General features: G+C 40.8%; 1 protein-coding gene across 19 annotated transcripts in view; it reads left to right on the forward strand.

Moving 5' to 3' along the window:
- The window catches only part of lrrc7 (leucine rich repeat containing 7), a 661,225-nt gene that overhangs the window by 458,723 nt on the left and 178,619 nt on the right, over positions 1-23,883 (forward strand). For all 19 annotated transcript variants that reach the window (XM_063064200.1, XM_063064198.1, XM_063064201.1 and 16 more), the window contains one exon: positions 21,619-21,693. In XM_063064200.1, coding sequence (XP_062920270.1) covers positions 21,619-21,693 — 75 coding nt within the window. The remainder of the gene's footprint in view (positions 1-21,618; positions 21,694-23,883) is intronic.

The raw sequence follows: 23,883 nt of genomic DNA on the forward strand, positions 1-23,883 counted from the left end.
CTCATTCGCCCGGTATTCAACATACAGGCTGTCTCTCTCCCTAACAAGTGAAAAAGGAATGTCCCCATTTCACAGCGAGAAAACAAACAACTCGCTGATTTACGATGTTAACAGTCTGCTGCCTCGCCTTTTCTAAGCTCTGCACTCAGAGAGTTGGGCCCAGAAAGGCTCAGCTCTCCAGACACACAACCCAGGGCAGCTAACCTGCTGCTCCCGGTGTCCCACGTTCTCCCGCGACGCTTCAGTCAGGGGCACCGGCCTCGAATCAGCAGGTCTCCAGAGCCACGAAAATCTGGAACCCTGAAGGTGTGCTAGTTTTCCAGGCCGCTTTGGGATATCAAAAAGTGGCTAGTCATAATGCCCTGAGAGCGGGTCTCATTCCCACAAAGAGCCAAAGTCAGAGTGTAACTCCAGGTCAGGGTCTTCAAAAGAACCTTGAAAATGTAAAAAAGAGATATCAATATCAAGTGAACTTCACCTGAAGTTAAGGATTATGCGTTCCTCTGAGTGGAACAAATATGGATTGTAATAAGAGCCAATCTACAATTTTTTTAACTTTGTAAGCTCCCGTCATTCAGTAATATTTAACTATGCTCCCCCCTCCCTCCACCTATCACCTGCCAGTTTTTGCTTCACATCTTCCCTCCTCCTTTTTAGACTGGTTTTCGTCACTCCAGATGAAGGGTCTTGATCAATTATCCATTTCTCTGCATAGATGCTGCCTGAACCACTGGGTTCTGTCAGCATTTTGTGTATTGCTCTAGATTCCGGCATCTGCAGTCCCTTGTGTCTCCCAGCTGTCAAGTTTGCCGACCTGGTAACTGTGACTTAATCTATTATTCATTAGTCGTGAGTCATTGGGACATACTGGGGTCAGAAGTGCTTTATGAATTGTATTCTTTACATATTTATGATACAAGGATCTTCCTTGCTCATTTTTAACTGACCTTGGATAGCAGGTCATCGTTTCGCTGCGGCTTGATTTTAGAGCAGTGGCAATTAGTGATCAGAAGCATGAGAAGACATAGCTGACTCAGACTTGCTGATTGAGTACATAAGACCAAAAGATAAAGGAGCAGAATTAGGCCATTTGGCCCATCGAGTCTGCTCTGCCATTTCATCTGGCAGATCCATTTCCCTCTCAGCCGCAATCTCCTGCCTTCATCTTGTATCCCTTCATGCCCTGACCAATCAAGAATGTATCAACCTCTGCGTTGAATATACCCAATGACTTGGCCTCCGCAGCCTCCTGTGGCAAAATTCCACAGATTCACCACTTTCTGGCTAAAGAAATTCCTCCTCATCTTTGTTCTAAATGGACATCCACCTACATCCGGGATACATCCCATGCCCTCCACCTCTTCAATAACTTCCAGTTCCCCGGTCCCAATCGCTTCATTTTCACCATGTATGTCCAATCCCTATACACCTCCATTCCCTATCAAGAAGGCCTCAAAGCGCTCCGCTACTTTCTGGATAATAGACCTCACCAGCTCCCCACCACCACTACCCTCCTCCGGTTGGCGGAACTGGTTCTCACACTCAATAACTTCTCTTTTGGCTCTTCCCACTTTCTTCAGACTAAGGGTGTAGCTATGGGAACTCACGTGGGCCCTAGCTATGCCTGCCTCTTCGTTGGTTATGTGGAACAGTCTGTGCTCCAAACCTATTCTGGTACTGCTTCCCAACTTTTCCTTCGGTACGTTGACGACTACATTGGTGCTGCTTCCTGCACCCATGCTGAGCTCGTCATTTTCATTGACTTTTCTTCTAACTTCCACCCAGCCCTCAAATTCACTTGGTCTATCTCAGACACTTCTCTCCCCTTTCTCGATCTCTCGGTCTCCATCTCTGGAGACAGACTGCCCACTGACATCTTCTACAAGCCCACTGACTCTCATAACTACCTCGACTATACCTCTTCCCACCCCACCACATACAAAAATGCCATTCCCTATTCCCAGTTCCTCTGCATCCTCTGCTCCGAGGATGAGGTTTTCCGTTCCAGGACATCTCAAATGTCCTCTTTCTTTAAGGATCATGGTCTCCTTTCTGCTGTCATTAATGATGCCCTCACCTGCATCTCCTCCATTTCCCACACTTCGGCCCTCACCTCATCCTCCCACCACCACAACAGGGACAGAGTTCCCCTTGTCCTCACCTACCACCCCACCAGCCTCCGGATCCAGCACATTATCCTCCACAACTTCCGCCACCTTCAACAGGACCCCACCACAAAGCACATCTTTCCCTCTCCACCCTTCTTTGCTTTCCACAGGGATCAGTCCCTCCACGACTTCCTGATCTACACGTCCCTCCCCATGGATCTCCCACCCGGCACTTATCCCTGTAAGCGCAAGTGCTACACCTCCTCTCTTGCCACCATTCAGGGCCCCAACCAGTCCTTCCAAGTGAGGCAACACTTCACTTGTGAGTCTGTTGGGGTCATCTATTGCATCCGGTGCTCCCGGTGCGGCCTCCTCTACATCAGTGAAACCCGACGCAGATTGGGGGACTGCTTCGTCGAGCACCTCCGCTCTGTCTGCCACAACAGACAGGATCTCCCAGTAGCCACCCACTTCAACTCTGCTTCCCACTCCCATTCAAATATGTCCATACATGGCCTCCTCTACTGCCATGATGAGGCTAAACTCAGGTTGGAGGAGCAACACCTCATATACCGTCTAGGTAGTCTCCAGCCCCTTGGTATGAACATAGAGTTCTCCAACTTCCGGTAATTCCCTCCCCCTCCCTTCCTCTATCCCCATGTCACTCTGCCACCCCCCCCCCAGCTGCCTATCACCTCCCTCATTGTTCCGCCTCCTTCTACTACCCATTGTGTTTTCCCCTATTCCTTCTTCACCTTTCCTGCCTATCACCTCCCTGTTTCCCCTCCCCCACCCCTTTATCTTTCCCCTCACTGGTTTTTCACCTGGAACCTACCAGCCTTCTCCCTCCCACCCTCCCCCCATCTTCTTTATAGGGCCTCTGCCCCTTCCCTCTACAGTCCTGTTGAAGGGTTCCGGCCCGAAACGTTGATTGATCCTTTCCACGGATGCTGCCTGACCTGCTGAGTTCCTCCGGCGTGTTGTGAATGTTGTTTCTATTCTGAGGTTGTGTCCATTGACCTTAGACTCTCCCACCATAGGAATCATTCTCTCCACATCCGCTCTATCGAGGCTTTTCAATATTCGATAAGTTTCAATGAGATCCCCAACTCATTCTTCTGAATTCCTTTGGACACTCTTGAATTGTTAGCACATCCTTTCTTACATAAGGTGTGCAATACTGCTCACAATATTCCAAGTGAGGCCTCACCAGGTGCCTTATAAAATCCTAACATTACAACCTTGCTTTTATATTCTAGTCCTCTCAAAATGAATGCCAACATTACATTTGCCTTCCTCACCACTGACTCAACCTGCAAATTAACCTTCAGGGAATCCTGCACAAGGACTCCTAAGTCCCTTTACACCTCAGATTTTTTTGTATTTTCTCTCCATTTAGAAAACAGTCTGCACTTTCATTTCTTCTCCCAAAGTGCATGACCATACACTTCCTGAGCTATATTTCATCAGCCACTTCTTTGCCCATTCTCCTGATCTAAATCCCGTTGTAGCTTCTTTGCTTCCTCAATACTACCTGCCCCTCCACCTACCTTCATATTGTTTGCAAATTTTGTGACAAATCCATCAATTCCATCATCCATTTTATTAACATATAATGTAAAAAGAAGTGGCCAGACACGGACCCCTGTGGAACACCACTAGTCACTGGAAACCAACCAGAAAAGGCTCCCTTTATAAGCAAGGGAAAACCTGAAGATGCTGGAAATCCAAGCAACATACACAAAATGCTGGAGGAACTCGGCAGGCCAGGCAGCATCTATGGAAAAGAGTACAGTCGACGTTTTGTGCCAAGACCCCTTATCAGGACTGGGAAAAGAGATTAACAGCCAGAGTAAGAAAGTGAGGGGGGGGGGTGATAGGTGAAACCGGAAAGTGGGGGAGAGGGTAAAGTAAAGGGCTGGAAAGTTGATTGGTAAAAGAGATATAAGGGCAGAAGAAGGGGGAATCTGGTAGGAGAGGACAGAAGGCCATGGAAGAAAGAAAATGGAGAGGAGCACCAGAGGGAGGTGACAGGCAGATAAGGAGATAATATGAGAGGCAGAAATAGGAATGGGGAATGGTAAAGGAGAGGTGGGGGGGCATTACCAGAAGTTCAAGAAATCGATGTTCATGCCATCAGGTTGGAGGCTACCCAGGCGGAATACAAGGTGTTGCCCCTCCAAACCGAGTGTGGCCTCATCATGACAGTAGATAAGGCCATGGCCTGACATGTCCCTTTATTCCTGCACTTTGCATCCTGCCAATCAGCCACTGCTTGATTCATGCCAATACCTTTCCTGTAATACCATGGGCTCCTAACTTGTTAAGCAGCCTTGTGTGGCACCTTGTCAAGAGCCTTCTGAAGATCCAAGTACGCAACATCCATTGATTCCCCTTTGCCTATCCTGCTTGTTAATTCTACAAAGAATTCCAACAGATGTGTCAGGTGAGATTTTCCCTTAAGGAAACCATACTGACTTTGGTCTAGTTTCTCATGTTCCTCAAAGAAACCTGAAACCACATCCTTAACAATCGACTCTAATATATTCCCAACAACTGAGGTCAGACTAGTTAGCCTATAATTTCCTTTCTTCAGCCTCTCTCTCCCTTCTTGGAGTGACATTTGCAATTTTCTAGCCCTCCAGAACCATGCCAGAATCCATTGGGTCTTGAAAGATCATTGCTAATGCATCCACAGTCTCTTTAACCATCTCTTAAGGAACTCTGGGGTGTAGACCAACTGGTCCAAGTAACTTATCTAACTTCAGACCTTTCAGTTTCCCGAGAACCTTCTCCCTAGTAATGGCAACTTCACTTTCTTCTCCTCCCAACACTTTCAAACTACCAGAATACTGCTTGTGTCTTCCACAGTGAAGCCTGATGCTAAATATTTACTCAGTTCATCTGCCATTTCCTTGTCCGCCATTACTACCTCTCCAGTATTGTTTTCTAGTGGTCTAATATCTACTCTTGCCTCTCATTTACACTTCAAATATTGTAAGAAACTTTTGGTATGCTCTTTAATGTTATTGGCTAGCTTACCTTTGTATTCCATCCTTTCCTTCTTTAAGACCTTTTTAATTGTCTTCTGTTGGTTTTTAAAAACTTCCTAATCCTCCACCTTCCCAGTAATTTTTGTTCGATTATATGCTCCCTCTTTGTCTTTTATTGTCAGCCCCAGTTGCATCATGTAGCCTTTTGAATACTACTTCTACTTTGGGATGTATCTATTCTGTGCCTTCCAAATTTCTCCAAAAAACTCCAGCCATTGCTACTCTGTTGCCATTTCTGATAATGTTCCCTCCAATCAATTTTGGCCAGCTCCTCTCACAACCCTCTGATATTCCCTTTACTCCACTCTAATACTGATACATTTGACTTTAGCTTCTCCTTCACAGATTGCAGGGTGAATTCAATCACATTATGATCACTGGCACCAAAGTGTTCCTTTACCTTAAGCTCACCAATCAATTCTGGTTGATTGCACAGCACCCAATCCAGAATAGCTGATTCCCTCGTGGGCTCAATCACAACGTTCTCTAAAAAGACATTTTATGGGCATTCTACAAATTCCCCCTTGTGGGACCAAGCACAAAACTGATTTTCCTAATCAAACTGCATATTGAAATCCCCATGACTATTGTAACATTGCCGTTTTAGCATGCATTTTCTATCTCTCATTGTAATTTGTAGACCATATCTTTTCTACTAATTGGAAGTCTGTGTATAACTCTCATCAGGGTCTTTTTACCCTAGCAGCTTCTTACCTTTACCAACAACAATTCTATACCTTCCAAACCTACATCACCTCTTCCTAATGATTTTATTTCAATTTTTACTAACAGAGCCAGCCACATTCTTTGCCTACCTGCCTGTCCTTTCAATACAATGTGTATCCTTGGACGTGAAGCTCCCAGCCACAACTCTTTCAGTCACGAATTAGTCCCACGTCATACTTGCCAATCTGTAACCGTGCTATAAGTTTATTTACCTTATTCTGTATGCTCCATGCATTCAGGACCTTCAGTCCTGTATTCATCCCCCCTTTTCAATTTTGTTCCCCTTTTACATTGCAACTCATCCTGTTGACTGCAACTTTGCCCTATCATCAGCCTCTCCTTGCTAGCAGTCTCATTATACACTGCCTCAGTTGTTAAACTAATTACCCCATCCTCAGCACTATCACTCTGGTTCCCATCCCTTGCCAAATTAGTTTAAACCCACCTGAACAGTTCCAGTAAACCTGCCCACAAGGATATGGGACCCCTCAGGTTCTGGTGTAACCCATCCCTTTTGTACAGATTGTATCTTCCCCAGAACAGAGCCCGATGATTCATAAATCTGAACCCCTGTCCCCTGCACCAGTTCCTCAGCCACACATTCATCTGCCAAAACATCCTATTCTTACCCTTACTGGCTCATGGCACTGGCAGCAATCCAGAAATTACTACTTTGTACTTAACTTTATTGTCGCCAAACAATTGATACTAGAGCATACAATCATCACAGCGGTATTTGATTCTGCGCTTCGCGCTCCCTGGAGTACAAATCGACAGTAAATAGTAAGATCCCGGAGGTCCTACTTTTCAGCTTGCCACCTAACTCCCTAAAATCTCTCTTCAGGTCCTCCTCACCTTTCCTACCTAAGTCATTGGAATAAATATGTACCAAGACTTCTGGCTGCTCGCCTTCCTCCTTTAGAATGCCATAGAACCAAATCAAGACATCCCTGACCCTGGCCCCTGGGAGGCAACAAACCTTCTAGGTGTCTCTGTTGTGGTTCTATTCCTCTAACTATGGAATCTTCTATCACTACTGCAGTCCTCTTCACCTCTCTTCTCTTCTCTTCTGAGCCACAGCACCAGACTCAGTGCCAGAGAGCTGGCCATTGCAGCTCCCCCTGGTAGGCCGTCTTCCTCAGTAGTATCTAAATTGGTAAACATTATAGAGGGGAATGGACACAGAGGTACACCACTCTGGCTACCTATTTCCCTTCCTTCTCCTGACAGTCACCCAGTTACCTGCCTCCTGCAAACTAGAGGTGTCTCCAATCTATGACATCATCAGTTTCCCATATGAGCCAAAGGTCATTAAGCTGCAGCTCCAGTTCTTCAACATCTCAAGAACAAAAGAACAATTCTGAATGAGATTAGAGGTGGAATCGGATGCACGTCAACTCTGGCAGTGTTTGCAGTCTATTACTTCCTATAAAGAAAAGCTTAACATCATGAGTGACAGTGATGCTTCACTTCCAGGTGAGCTCAACAACTTTTATGCATGCTTTGAAAGGGAGAATAAAGCTACAACTCTGAGGATCCCTGCTGCACCTGGTGACCATCAGATCATCTTTCAAGAGGATGAGCCCTCACAAGGCAATAGGCCCTGATGGGTACCCGGTAAGGCTCTGAAAACCTGTGTTAACCAGCTGGCAGTTGTGTTCAGAGATATTTTCAATCTCTCATTGCTACAGTTGGAAGTTTCCACTGGCTTCAAAAAGCCAACAATCACACCAGTGCTCAAGAAGAGCGGGATGAGCTGCCTCAACAACTATCATCCAGTCACACTCACATGTACAGTGATGAAGTGCTTTGAGAGGTCGGTCATGGTGAGAATCAACTCATGTCTCAGTGAGGAACAGGACCCGCTGCAATTTGTCTATGGCCACAATAGGACCACAGCGGATGCGACCTCATTGGCTCTTCATGCAACCTTAGATCACCTGAACAATATTAATACTTATGTCAGGCTGCTCTTTATTGACTACAGCTGAGCCTTTAACACAATCATTCCTAAAGGTCTGATTAAAAAGTTCCAAAATTTGGGCCTCTGTACCTTTCTCTTCCACTGGATCCTCGAGTTCCACACCGGAAGACAACGGTCTGTGTGGACCAAAAATAACATCTTCAATTTGCTGATAATCAGCACTGGTGTACCTCAAGGGTGTGTTCTTAGCCCACTGCTCTACTCTCTCTACATCCATGACTGTGTGGCTAGGCACAGTTCAAATGGCATCTATAAATTTGCTGACAATGCAACTATTATTGGCAGAATTTCAAATAAATACAAGAAAGTGTGCAGGAGCGAGATATATCACTAGTTGAGTGGTTTCACAACAACAACCTTGCACTCAACATCAGTCAGACTAAAGAACTGATTGGAGACTTTAGAAAGGGTAAGACGATGGAACACACCAGTCCTCATAGCGGGATCAGGAGTGGAAAGAGTGAGCAAGTTCTTGTGTTTCAACGTCTCTGAGGAACATCTCAATAAAGTTACAAAGAAGGCATGACATCGGCTATATTTCATGCTGAGTTTGAGGAGATTTGGTATGTCATCAAAGACACTCACAAATTTCTACTAATGTATCCTGGAGAGCATTCTAACTCTCCCACAGGATTGAAATAAGCTGCAGAAAGTTGTAAACTCAGTCAGCTCCATCATGGATACTAGCCTCCCCAGCATCCAGGATATCTTCAAGGATTGATACCTTAAAAATATTATATCCATTGTTGAGGAACCCTATCACCTAGGACATGCCCATTTCTCATTACTACCATCAGGGAGGAGGCACAGGAGCTTGACGGCACACACTCACTGATTCAGGAACAGCTTCTTCCTCTCTGCCATCAGGTTTCTGAATGGACATTGAACCCATGAAAAACTACCTCAATACTTTTTTTGTACTACTTATTTAATTTAACTTGTGAGTGTGTGTGTGTATCCTCACTGCATTAACTGTACCCTAACAGATGAGGAATAAAAAATAATAATAAGAAGAAAGAACTTACCAGATACTTACCCTGCCCAAATCTGATATCGCTGAAGCCTGATGAGCAAATCCACTCTAACACTGGCCCACTCGCACAGTGGCTGCTCCAACAATGGCCACTTCACTTGCCCCAGCCTTATTTTTGTTTGCCCTTTCTAATGAATCCAGTTCACTGATTGGGCACAGTCTAGCTTCAAAAACCAACGTGAAGCACTACCTTTTCTAATCTTCAACCATGAACCTGAAAGAAATTGCCGCTTCTCGTGTTCCTTCTCAATGGTTAGGCCTAGTCCAACTCTAAGGCATTGATTTGTGGCATTGATTGGTGTTTTAAAAGAGGCCAATCACCGATCAGCATTGATTGGCAAGAAAAAGTGAAAAGAGGACCGTGGCAAGTAGAGCGGCTATTGTTGAAGTGCACAGTGTTAGAGTGGGGAATCTGAGGGTTTAGCTCTTTGAGGTTTCAGCAAGATGAGGCTTAAGTGACAGAAGGTGAAAGGCCGTAGGAATATTTTTCTCCATGGTTTATTTATTGTTGTCCTTCTTTAAACGTCAACTGTACCTCTTCCTATAGATGCTGCCTGGCCTGCTGTGTTCACCAGCATCTTTTGTGTGTGTTGCTTGAAATTCCAGCATCTGCAGATTTCCTCATGTATGAGGGAGGAGTTGGCCAGAATTGATTGGAAAAGAACTCTGGCAGGGAGGATGGCAGAGCAACAACAGCTGGAATTGCTGGAAACAATTTGGAATGCATAGGATATACAGTATATATCCCAAAGAGGAAGAAGTATTCTAAAGGAAAGATGACACAACCATAGCTAACAAGAGAAGTCAAAGTGCACATAAAAGCCAAAGAGAGTGCATGTAATAGAGGAAAGATTAGTGGCAAGTTAGAGGATTGAGAAGCTTTCAAATACCAACAGAAGACAACTAAAAAAGTCATTAAAAAGGTAAAAATGGAATACTCAAGTAAGCTAACCTATAGTTTTAAAGAGAATATGAAAAGTTTATTCATATACATAAAGTGTAAAAGAGAGGTGAGATTGGATGTTGGACCACTGGAAGACAATGCTGGAGAGGTAGTAATGGGTTACAATGAAATAGCATATGAGCTGAATAAGTATTTTGTATGAGTCTTCGCTATGGAAGATACTCAAAGTATGATGGAGGTTCCAGGTGTCAGGAAGCATGTAGTGCGTGGTTACCATAATTAGAGAGGAGGTTCTTGGGAAACTGAAAGGTCTGAAGGTAGATAAGTCACCTGAACCAGGTGGAGTACACTCCAGAGTTCTGAATGAGGTGGCTGAAGAGATCATGAAGGCATTAGTAATGATCTTTCAAGAATCACTAGATTCTTGAATGGTTCCAGAAGACTGGAAAATTACAAGTGTCACTCCACTCTTCAAGAAGGGAAACTATAGGCCAGTTAGTATGACCTCAGTGGTTGGGACGATGTTGGATTCAATTATTAAGGATGAGGTCTCAGGATCCTTGGAGGCATGCGACAAAATAGGCCATAGTCAACATAGTTTCCTCAAGGGAAAAACTTGCCTGACAAATCTGTTAGAATTCTTTGATGAAGTAACAAGCAGGATAGACAAAGGAGAATCAGTTGGTGTGTAATTGGATTTTCAGAAGGCGTTTGACCAAGTGCCACACATGAGGCTGCTTAACAAGATATATACCCATGGTATTACAAGAAAGATTCTAGCATGAGTAAAGCAATGGTTGGTTGACAGGAGGCAAAGAGTGGGAATAAAGGGAGCTTTTCCAACTGGCTGCCAGTGACTAGACGTGTTCCACAGGGGTTTGTGTTGGGACTGATTCTTCTTTGGTTATTTGTCAATGATTTGGATAATGGAATAGATGGCTTTGTTGCAAAATTTGTAGTTGATATGGAAATAACTGGAGGGGCAGGTAGTTTTGAGGAAGTAGCGAGGCTACAGAAGGACTTAGACAGAATAGGAGAAAAGACAAAAAATGGCAAGTGGAATACAATATCAGGAAATATGCGGTCATGCACTTTGTTAGAAGAAATGAAAGGCTTGATTATTTTCAAAATGGAGAGAAAATACAAAAAACTGAGATGCAAAGGGATTTGGGAGTTCTTGTGCAGGATTCCCGAAAGGTTAACTTGTACGTTGAATTTGTGGTGAGGAAGGCAAATGTGATGTTACCATTCATTTCAGTAGGACTAGAATATAAAAGCAAGGATGTAATGTTGAAACTTTATAAAGCACTGGTGAGGCCTCACTTGGAGTATTTGGGCCCCTTATCTGAGAAAGGATGTGCTGAAACTGGAGCGAGTTCAAAGGAGGTTCACAAAAATGATTCCAGGATTGAATGGCTTGTCAATTGAAGAGCATCTGATGGCTCTGGGCCTGTATTCGCTAGAATTCAAAAGAATGAGAGGTAACCTCATTGAAACCTGTCGAATGATCAAAGGCCTTGATAGAGTGGATGTGGGGAGGATGTTTCCTATGGTGGGAGAATCTAAGACCAGAGGACACAGCCTCAGAATAGAAGGGTGTCCATTTAGAATAGAGATGAGGAGGAATTTCTTTAGCCAAAGAGTGGTGAATCTATGGAATTCTTTGCCACAGGCAGCTGCAGAGGTCAAGTCTTTATGTATATTTAAAACTGAGGTTGATAGATATTGTGTGCAGTTTAAGTCACCTACCTACAGGAAAGATGTAAATAAGGTTGAAAGAGTACAGAGAAAATTTACAAGGATGTTACTGGGACTGGAGGACTTGAGTTAAAAGGAAAGATTGAATTGGATAGGACTTTATTCCTCGGAGTGTGAAAGATTGAGGGGAGATTTGATAGATGTATACAAAGTAATGGGGGATGTAGGTGGGGTGTATGCCAACATGATCTGGGTGCAGGTTGATGGGAGTAGGCAGTTTAAATGGTTTAGAACAGACTACGTGGGCTGAAGGGCCTGCTTCTTTGCTGTACTTTTCTGTGCCTCTAAGGCAGTGTGGTATCATCTTTACTGTTGTTGTCTATATGTGAAAGTTTTCTTTCTGCACATCATAGTTTTGATGCATCTGGATAGCTTGCAAGATGGTTAGAAGACTTGAGAGCTAACCACCTGTCTGTCAGTCTAAAGTTACATGTAGCCCAGAGAGGCTTGGGGTGTTTGATGTGAACCTTGTAACTAGGTGATCATTTAATGATGCTACAAATTCAGTACTGTAAGTTTCTGGTTAAGTACACAATATTGACTAATTTTAATATTTAATTCTACTTCTTGGGGATAATTTTTTAGGCAAATTGAAATCCTTCTTGAAAGGCCTCAAGTGAACCAGATGGCGATTTAAAGAAATTCTTAATAGTTTTGCAGTTACCATGTCTGTTACTAGTTTTGAATTTCAATTCTACAAAATTAAACAATTTTTTTACTTATCATAGTAGATTTCAATTAGAAATCTACTAATATAACCCCTATGTTAAGATGTACCAAAATGAAAGCTATTTTCTTTTTGGTAGGGTAACTCTTTGGCTCCCTTTGGATGTTTTTGGAAAACCAAACTTTTCTTGTGCACTGTCCCATCAATATCTTACATTATCTCCTTAGCCTAGTCTAAGGGCACTGGATGACAGATGTCATATGTCATACAGTTGACACTTCATCTTTTTTTTCTCAAAATGAACAAGAAATGGAGAGAATTGCTCATAGGCAGCTTGTTGTACAACCGGTTGTAAAATGGGATAAAATTAGGAATTGGCAGGTGTTAAGGAAGAAAAGGCAAAGGTGAACAACAAAACTACAAAGGTTTCATTACATACAGGAAATAACTGCTACTTCCTACTTTGAACTGCAGATGTTTTTTTCATACTGATGTAATAAACTGAAAGTAAAGGAAACATAGAAAATTGAACGTTTGCATCATTATGACGTATTCCCAGATTTAAATGTCTCAACATCCAAATGAATGGATGTTTCCTTGTACCTTTGAAAATGACAGCAGAAATTGGGCAGCTACTTAAGTTGGTAAGGGTGTGTTATTATAGACCTTTACTAGATTTTCAGCTTCTTTCTGCTCAAGTTGTAGCTCAAAATTACAAACGTTTGTAGAAGTATATTTGCATACGTAGGCCCTTCACTCCTGAAAAATATTCTTCTTCCCAGGACTGGGTAATATAGACATAATCAGCAGAATGGCTGTTTTCTGTGATGTAATTTGCATTGATGTTTTAAGTGATTCTGAACAAAGCATGCCCTACATGTATTGAGAACATGTCTGTAAATTATCTTAGTTGCTTGGCTTGCACAAGTATGGCTGAGTTATTTTCTCCAATCTGATTTCAGAGCAATGACTCATTCCACCTGACATCTAAGTAGTCTGGAGCTCAAATATGGGAGTATAGCTTAAAGCTGAGTTAAACACAGATGTGTTTCTCCTGATTTTGTGTAGAAATCAATATGATCAGATGATCAAACCAAATAAATTAAGATTAAAGTAAAACAGGTCCTTGGCTTTAATCCAAGAAAATTTACATTACTTCATAATAGACCTCAATTATCCACCTTGATTTTTTATTCCTTGAATATTCAAGGTTTTCTGTGTGGAATTTGCAGTAAGGCAGGATTAAAATGGTGTGCTAAGCGAACAGAGCACAGAGCTTTTTATGTGTGGATGTTCACTGAGGCAACATTCAAGATTGTAAAATGAGAGAAGCAGTGTGCAGACATAGTGCAGTCACCCAGGCTGAACATGGTGCATGAAGGGTTAACTCTAGTACAGCTTTTCTGTTCAAGTCTAGAGCAAAGGCCACCAAGCATACCAAGACAAGACAAAAATGCAAATGAAGGATTCTGGGGCAACTCTTATTACTGAACAGTTATCTTACTAATACTTAAGAATTATTGACCTTCAACTCATAGATTTTATTACTTATTAATACCTGAAACATGTATTATGATTGATAAAACGTACCGTCGACATTTCAGCCTGAAACGTCAACTGTACTTTTTTCCATAGATGCTGCCTGGCCTGCTGAGTTCCTCCAGCATTTTGTGTGTGTTGCTCGGATTTCCAGCATATGCGGATAGGTACTTGAATATGCAAATGATGGGATTCAGCAGTGCACTAGGTTTCTATTAGATCAATATACAGTATGTGTCTAACTGGTCAACTTCTGTATAAAAATGACATTTCTTTGTTAAGACTTCAGAGTGTTTTGGTGACAAGTAAATAAAGTGTGATTGAAGAACGAGAGCAAGTAGTCAGATTCTGGTATTATGCCAATACAAAAAACAGATTTGTGCTAATCTAAAGCCATTATTAAGTAAGAAAGGAATACAATTTGAGTGTTTCATGCTTTTCCAAGTAGGAAAATACTGCTATTGATAGTCTCTCGGTTGGGGGGAATGAAATACATAAGTTACCACTATATGCTGATGATTTATTACTATATATCTCTAACCCTAAAAAATCTATTCCGGCAGTAATATCCTTGCTTGATCAGTTTAGTAATTTTTCTGGCTACAAATTGAACCTTAATAAGAGTGAACTCTTCCCTTTAAATATGCAGGTTCCAATTTATAGATGTTCGCCACTCAGAATGGTTGCTGGTTATTTTACTTACCTGGGTGTTAAAATTACTAAGAAATATAAGGATTTATTTAAGCATAATTTTTTACCTTTAATTGATCAGGTTAAACAATTGTTTATTAAATGGTCCCCATTGTCTCTATCAATGCTTGGTCAAATTAAGATGATTGTCCGACCTAAATTTTTATACTTGTTTCAAGCATTACCAATTTTCATTTCTAAATCCTTTTTTGATACTTTAGATTCTAAGATTTCTTCATATATATGGCAAAATAAAAATCCTAGGTTAAGTAAAAAATATTTACAGAAGTCTAAAAAGGATGGTGGTTTAGCATTGCCGAATTTTAGATTTTACTATTGGGTAATTAATATTCGATATTTAATATTTTGGACACAAGATTTGGATATAACTTTAATCCCACAATGGGTAAACCTGGAGTGTAAATCTGTACAAGGGTTTTCTCTGACTTCCATTTCAGAGATTGCTCTTCCATTTGTTCTTTCTAAATTAAATAAACAAATGGTTAATCCAATAATTAAACATACACTATGAATATGGTTTCAATTTCGTAAATTTTTTGGTTTGAACCAATTTATTTTATCAAGTCCTATTATATCTAACTTTTTCTTTCAACCATCTGTTGTAGATTAAGCTTTTTTGGTATGGAAAATGAAGGGTATATTAAGCTTTCGTGATTTATTTTTGGATAGCTGTTTTATGTCTTTTGAACGGTTATCTAATAAATATAATTTGCCTAGATCTCATTTTTTCAGATATTTACAAATTAGAAACTATTTAAATACTAAGTTACCTACATTTCCAACTTCATATCCATTTGGTATTAGGGAAAAAATTTTAGGTTTAAATCCCTATCAGAAGGGTTTAATAGTAGTCATTTATGATTTGATTATGAAAATAAATTCAGGTATATCTGATAAAATTAAGACTGAATGGGAAAGGGAACTTCTTCATATATCTACAGAAAAATGGGAAAACATTTTTTCAGTTAGTCAACCTGTCCTCTTTATGTGCTAAACATACATTGATACAATTTAAGGTGGTACATAGGCCTCATATATCTAAAGATAAATTAGCTCGTTTTTATTCTCATATAAGCCCTATTTGTGATAGATGTCATTCTGAAGGAGCTTCCTTGACTCATATGTTCTGGTCTTGCCCTTTTTTGGATAAATATTGGAAAAATACCTTTGATATTATTTCTACGGTTTTGTGTATTGATTTACAGCCTCATCCCATTACTGCAATTTTTGGGTTACCAATGATGAAAGATAGTTACTTATTCCCTTCAGCCTGTCGGATGATTGCATTCCTTACATTAATGGCTAGGAGATCTATCTTACTGAATTCAGACATCCCACCCTGCAAAAACTCATTTCAGGGAGGTAGCACTATCAATTTGCGGGAGACTTCAGGAGAGGTGGGATGTCTGCAATAGAGTAGCTCCTTAGCAGCTGGCCAGCTAGTTTAAATAACGTTAGCTATGCTAATGAACGAATGACATCTGTTAAACTCACCTCAACACGTCTTTTACAGTTTTAACCCACCATGGGCAACAGAAAAGTCACTGTTGCAAACAGTGCAGTGAGCAACACTGTCATTATTTTGACCCCTATTAGGCAGGGGTACACTTTAGGGTAGTCTGGGGTGACGTACGTTTTATATATTTTTTAGAACACTCTGCCATGGCGCGCTCTCGCTCACGCACTCTCTCTCTCTCTCTCTCTCGTGGTCGGTCACGCGCTCTCAAGCGCTCTCGCCTGCTTTCTCTCTCGCTCACACGCTCTCGCTTGCTTTCTCTCTTGCTCGCACGCTTGCTTGCTCTTGCTCTCTCACGCACACGCTCTCTCTCGTGGTCGCTCTCGCACTCTCTCTTGCCTTTTCTCGCTCGCTCTCAAAAAACTGATTTCTGTGATATTGTATATAATTTGCGGGCATCAGGGAGCCACTATTAATATGCAGGAGACTCCCGGATCTTCCGGGAGAGGTGGGATGTCTGTGAATTGGAAAAAGGTCAATCCTCCTACTACATTTGAATGGTTTTCTCAAACTATATCTTGCTTAAATTTAGAGAAAATCACCTTTGATCCTTCGGTTAAATTTGAAGGAACTTGGAGACCATTTATTCAACATTTTCATATGATGTAGTTTGACCTTTTTTTGAATCCTTTTTTTAAACTAAAGATATACGGATAGAGGAGTGGAGTTAACGACATTAATGATTGTATCCAATGTAATACGTTAGCCGGACTTTGTTTTATTTTTGTTTAATTTAGTCTAGTTTTGCTTAGCTTAATTTAGTGTTTTTTTTCTTTTCTAGTTTGGGTTTTTTTCAAAGTTTTTTTTTCCATTTATCTTTTACCATGTTCAATTATATTTAGAGTTGGGGAGATCTAACATACTTGGACTATCAGCAACTTTATATTTGCAAATGTTAGCTATCAATAATGTAATCTCATTCTCTGTTTATCAATATTATTGTTATGTTTAAAATTTTGAAAATTAATAAAAAGACTAGAAAAGAAAGAAAGATAGCCTCTCGGAAATCTTCCTCCTTCAATGTAGCTGCTGAAAGGGCTAAAGTTGTTGTCAATTGGTTTCAGAGTCCTCAAATTATTTTGAATATTTTTGATTATTGAGTGTATATTTGAATCATTTTAAATGTTCATCTGTACTTTCAAAATGAACTTGTTGCAATTTCAGTATCTACAATAAAATAAAATATACTGTATATTCTGAAAACCTGATTTGTAACACCTCCCAGTCTTCAATAGTTTCTGGCCCAACCTCCATAAAGCTTTGATTTCTCTGTTGTCTAAAAATGTATCTACCTCTTGAATATACTCCTTGGCAGCTTGTTCAGCTTTCTTTAATAGAGACGTCAGAAGATTCCTGACCCTCTTATGGCAGCCATTGTTGGAAGAATCCCAATGGAGATGAGAGGATGCACCCGGAGTGAGATATACCAGCTAGTTGAGTGGTGTTGCGGCAACAGCCTTGGACTCAATGTCAGTGAGACCAAAGAGTTGATTGTGGACTTGAGGAAGGATAGATCGGGTGAACACGAACCAATCCTCATCGAGGGATCAGAAGTAGAGAGTGAGCAACTTCATGTTCCTGGGTATCAAGATCTCTGAGGATCTAACCTGATCCCAGCATACCAATGCAGCTATAAAGAAGGCAAGACAGTGGCTATACTTCATTAGGAGTTTGAGGAGATTTGATTTGTCACCTAAAACACTCAAAAGCTTCTACAGATGAGTTTTCTGACAGACTGCCTGGTATGGGGGAGGGCTACTGCACAAGATCAAAAAAAGCTACAGAAAGTTGTAAAATTAGTTAGCTCCATCTTGGCTACTAGCCTCCGTAGTATCCAAGAAATCTTCAAGGAGTAGTGCCTCAGAAAAGCAGCTTCCATCATCAAGGACCGCCACCACCCAGGACGTCCTCTTCTGATTGTTACCATCAGGAAGGAGGTACAGAAGCCTGAAGGCACACACTCAGCGATTCAGGAACAGCTTCTTCCCCCAAGCCATCCAATTTCTAAACGGACATTGAACCCATGAACACTACCTCATTTTCTTTAAATTTCTGTTTTTGCGCTACGTATCTTAATTTAACTATATAATATATATATATATAAATATACTCACTGTATTCAGTTTTTTTCTATATCTATCATGTATTTGCTGCCACAAAGTTAATAAATTTTACAACATCTGCTGGTGATTATGACCTGATTCTGATCCTAATTCTAATTCTGATTCTGAAGAAGAAATACTCATCTATCCACCAATAATCAGTGGTGTGGTTTGGGAGGGGTGCATGATGTGATGGGTGAGGAGGAACAGATGGTGGAAGGAGGGATGCAAGCTATCTGCCATCTTACACTTTTAAATAACAATGGTTTATACTGCAATAGTACATTTGAAGGGTAAATGATATTAATTTTAAATACAGCAAAAATGACTTAAATAAGTGACTGTACTCACCATCAAAGAGGCTGTATTTTACTTCCCTTGTGCATAAACATGAAGAAACTTCAACACATGTATCATTCTAAGTTAAGGAAGAACTCTTGAAGCTTTGAATGGTGATTTTATGTCATAAATTGCTGAGGTGTTGATGTTGTTTTATTCAGTAAGAATGTAATGATATTCACCTTTTTTCAGACTTGTACACCTTTCCATTTCGTACCATTATCTGGTGGTAGGTAGGAAACAGAATTGGAGTCAACCACCACTTGCAATACGCTGCTGGGAAAGAGAACTTGAACAAATCTGTATCAGAACATAGCGCACCAAATTCAAGTTCATGAATTTTAAAAACATATGAAATTGGTTAATATTGTTGAAAATTTTTCCTGATTACATGAGGATTTCAGTGCAAAAATAGCAAGTGAACAAGAGTTTGCTATTTTATAATTAACCACATACAGATAGCAAATAGACTGAGAATGGGTATCATTTGGTGAATTAAATTATGAATCCGTTAATTAAAATAGTAATCCTGGTGGATTTCTGTATTGTAGTTAAATAAGTGGTGTTTTCCTGGACCAATGAATAAAAAAACAACGACAAACATCAGACAGGTTCATGTCTTATGGTTGTCACTGGCAAGATTAGTACTTACTGTTCCGACTTAATTGTAGAGAAAGGCTAAGAGATCTCCTTGAACCATCGCAGTTGCTGTGCTGCAGGTGTTCTCAAGTTTTATTGTTTACATCTTCCCAGTCTGACCCAGAAATAATGAAAGAAACAAGTCAGGACAAGGTGTAAATTGGATTAAACCAGAATCAGTTTTATTATTATTGTCTTATATGACATGAAAAATCTTGTTTTGCAGCAGCAGTACAAAGTCGAGTAATAAAATTGCTTTAAACTACAAGATAAATAAATAGTGCAAAAAAGTAATAATGTGTTCATGGACTGTTCATGAATCTGATGATGGAGGGGAAGAAGCTGTTCCTGAATCATTGGATGTGGGTTATCTGGCTCCAGTACTACCTCCCTGATGGGAGTAATGAGAAGAGGACGCGTCCCAGATGATGACGGTCCTTAATGATCGATACTGCCTTCTTGTGGCACCACCTCTTTACAATGTCTTCAGTGGTGGGGAGCATTGTGCCAGTGATGGAGCTAGCTGAATCTACAACTCTCCAGATCCACTTGTCGTCCTGTGTATTGGGGCCTCCATATCAGGCAGTGTGCAACCAGCCAGAATCCTCTCCTCTGTCCACCTACAGAAAGTTGCAAGACTCTCTGGTGACATAACAAATATCCTGAAATTAGAACCACTAGTGTGTCTTCTTCATGATTGCATCAATGTATGGTGCCCAAGACATATCCTCGGAGATATCGACACCCAGAAACTTAAAGCTGCTCACCCTTTCCACCACCGACACTCAATGCAGAGATTAAATGTGCATTCTCCTGACCTGACTCACCTTTCCTGAAGTCCACAATCAATTCTTTGGTCTTGCTGACAGTGAGTGAAAGGTTGTAAGTGCAAAACCATTCAACTAGCTGATCCATCTGACTCCTGTAAGACTCTCGTTGTCGTTTGATGTTTTACTCACAACAATGGTGTCATCTGCAGGTTTATAAATGACATTTGAGCTGTGCCTAGCCACACAGTCATGAGTGTAGAGAGTAGAGCAGTGGGTATGCATGTATCCTTGAGGTGTTCCTGCATTGATTGTCAAAAGGGGGAACTTGTGTTCATTGACCCCCCCCCCCCCACTCCGTATGTGCCTTCTTTGTAGTCAATCTCATTTTTGGGGCCTGTTTTCAGGTGGTAATGTCAAAGGAGCCTTGATCATTTGTAGCAGAGTCTTGTCCACAACAAATGTGTTGTGCAGATGCAGATGGACTGAATACTTAACATGGTGAAGATGGTCTGAAACAAGTAGATTCTTTTTCTCTTGAAGATGGTAAACATCTTGAGCATTGGAACTGTACTCACTTGGCTAAGTGGAGAGTGTACACAATGTTGTTTCCTCATGTGTCTTTTTGACGCTGGAAAGGCAATTGAGAGGGTCAAAAGATAAAGCACTGTTCCCTGTGACCCAGCCTCTGTCTAGCAAAGCGACCAAGCCACCCAGCGACTTGCTCTAGGCCCAGATTTTGCGACCTAGCCCGATGCTGTTCTCAAGCTCTTCAAATCAGCTTGGCGCCCAGTGCAATCCAACCTCACTCCCGAACCAGCTGTACAGGGACCTAATCTCCTCTACCCGGACCCCGACTTCTCCTATCGGCACCCAGAGTGATCATACCTCACTCCTGGGCCAGCTGTACGGGCACCGAATCTCCTCTGCCTGAACCCCGACTTCTCCTATCAGCGCCCAGAGTGATCATACCTCACTCCCAGACCAGCTGTATGGGCATCGGAACTCCAACTGCAATGATTCCGCAACACACCATCTCACTCATCCCTCGATCCTGCCTCACCCCTTCATTGTTTGTTGCAATAATTTATCACAATTTACCTCAGATAAGGTATTTTAGTGATATTTTAGTTGGATTTCTTAGCTTTATGACTACCAGAAAGCTGTCACACACATTCAGTAACGTCGTCTTAACCGGAAATGTTTGACCTGAAATGCTAACCCTGTTTCTTTTTCCACAAATGCTGCCTGATCTGTTTAGAGTTTCTAGCAGTTTCTGATTTTATTATATGAACATACAAGTAATATTTTCTTTTACAAGATCGGTACAGTGTTAATTCCATTAATAGAGTCATATATGCATGTCTCTGTGGCAGATAGTCTGATGAGAACAACGTCAAATTGTTTTTTACTTTCCCAGTGCACACTGAACTTACAGTTTGATAGGTATGTGCTTCAGGACTTGCCTGACTCAACCAATATTGGTACTAAGAAATGCTCTTCATAATATTGTAGTTTCCTTCCCAAAGTCAATTTAACAGGATGTAGTCAGCCTTAAATTAGTGGAGGGTGGATACAGACAAAATTGGCAGAGAATTAATTGAAAAAATTTATCAAACCTTAGTTGTGATTAATTGTTTGTGTATCAAATCTTAATTGTTTATATAAATGCTATTATGAGTTCAGGATGTTATCTAGCCATATTGATTCGTTAAAATTTTGACCTTAATTCAAATGTATTAGTGATGGTGCAAAAAATTCTATTAATTTAGCCAGAAGTCCTGGAACAGCTGCAAAGTCTGAGGGAGCTATGGATGGACAATAACTCAATACAAACATTACCTGGGGTAAGAATCTGTAAAGCAGTATCAGAATTCTCTTACCTTACTATTTCATTACTTACTGCATGTTGCTTGGTTAATTGACTCCGTTTTCCTCTCTGAAGGATTGTTTTTCCAGAAAGCTTTCTTCACCTAAACGGGTGAACCTAGTCTTCACCTGGTCGCAAACTTATAAACTCCTTTGCCCCCGAGAAGGGTATCCTAGGTCCCTAAATTCACAATTCTTCAAGAGAGAAAGAAATTGTCTTATTTCTCTCCTTTTTATACAAGTGTACTTGGTTCTAGAGTCTCCCACTAGAGTAGGGGCCCCTGATCTTTTTTATGCCATGGAGCCTTACCATTAACAGATGTGTCCATGAACACCAGATTGGGAATGCCTTCACTAGAGGAAACACCCACGTCACATCCACTGTACCCAGACTCCCCAGGATCTAATATTTTTCAATCAACTCTTTCCTTATTTTCAAAATAAGTGTCAGCATTCTGCCTGTTTCTGAAAAAGCATAAGTGAAAATAACTGAAATGATTATTTAATTTCTTTAATAGTTGTATGCATTTGGAAATGACAGAAGATTATATGTCATTGCCTTACTAATAGTATTGGCAGAGAAGATTAGCCATTTTCAACATGAACAAAAATCAGTACAGTAAATTTCATAACAAAAATGTACAAAATATACAGAAAACATTTTTCATAATGTACCTTCATTGTATACTTAAATGTTAATACAACATTTTATTGCTTAATGTTTCATCAAAAATAAAGTACCAATATTTTCTATTTGAGTTTCCATACCAATATGAGCAGTTAATTTAATTCCATTTATCCATGAATTAATATATTTTGCACATAACTCTGCAGACTAGTTTTCCCAGAAATCTATTCATCTTCTTAGTTATCTCCTTCTGTCTTCGAATTTGTTCAGCATTATTCTGTTGAATAATGTATAATGTACAAAACACAAGTAAATGGGGCTAATGACATTGCTCTGCTAGAAACTGGTAAGGACATAAGGGGAATCGAAGTGAAGATTTTGGAAACAACATGAGAAATTTAATACAAACACACGTCTGTGAACTTTCATTGAAATTATCCTGTAAGTGTTTAAGACAAAAATATATTTGGCCAAAGCGGCATTGGTTATTGGGTGTCTCAATGTTTGTCCCTTTACTTTTTAAATTTGTGTTCAAACCCAGAGCAGTTTACTTAGATAAAAGCTCACTTCTTTCTACAAAATAAAATTCAACTGTCTCAATCTAGTTCCAAACTAACTTTCTGTCCACAGCAAACTGAATTTGCTTTGTCATTGTCACTGAGAGAAAACACAAGGTTGATTATTGTCCAAAAGGAAAACAATACACCCGTTCACCCAAATGATGCAAGAGACTGCAAATACTGGAATTTAGAGCCAAAGAAAGAGCTGCTGTCAGAACTAGGTGGAGTCAAGCATCATCTACTGAGGGAAATAGATAGTTGACATGTTGGATCTAGAACTATTATCTGGATTGAAAGAATAGATGGAAAACATCTGGTGTAAAATGCAAGAGGAGGGCTGACAAATGTTAGCTGGATCCAGGTGAAGAAGTTTTGATTGCCAGATGAAGTCAGGTGGGATTGAGAACAGAGAGTTTTATATCGACCCTTACAGCACAGTACAGTCCTTCAGCCTGCGAAGTGCTAACCTTGTAACCTATTGAGACCAGGCTAACCCTTCCCTCCTGCATAGCCCTTCATTTTTCTATCATCCATGTGCCTATCCCAGAGTGTCTTAAATGTCCCTGATGAACCAGCTTTTACCACCACCCTGGGAGGGCGTTCCATGCACCCACTACTCTCCATATAAAAAAACTTACCTCTGATATCCTCCTTATACTTTCCCCCAATTACCTTAAAATTACACCCATTTACACCCTGCAGAAAACATCTCTATCCTCTCAATCTTTGCCTTTTATCATCTTATACTCCTCTATCAAGTCACATCTTATCACCTTTCACTCCAATGAGAAAAGCCCTAGCTTTCACAACCTATCCTCATAAGACATGCTCTCTAATCCAAGCAGCATCCTGATAAATCTCCTCTACGCCCTCTCTAAAGCTTTCACATCCTTCTTATAACGAGGTGACCAGAACTGAATACAATATTCAATACATGGTCTAACCAGAGTTTCAGAGCTGCAATATTACTTCATGTCTCT

The sequence above is a fragment of the Mobula hypostoma genome, chromosome 12 (assembly GCF_963921235.1).
Source record: "Mobula hypostoma chromosome 12, sMobHyp1.1, whole genome shotgun sequence".
NCBI classification, from domain to species: Eukaryota; Metazoa; Chordata; class Chondrichthyes; order Myliobatiformes; family Myliobatidae; genus Mobula; species Mobula hypostoma.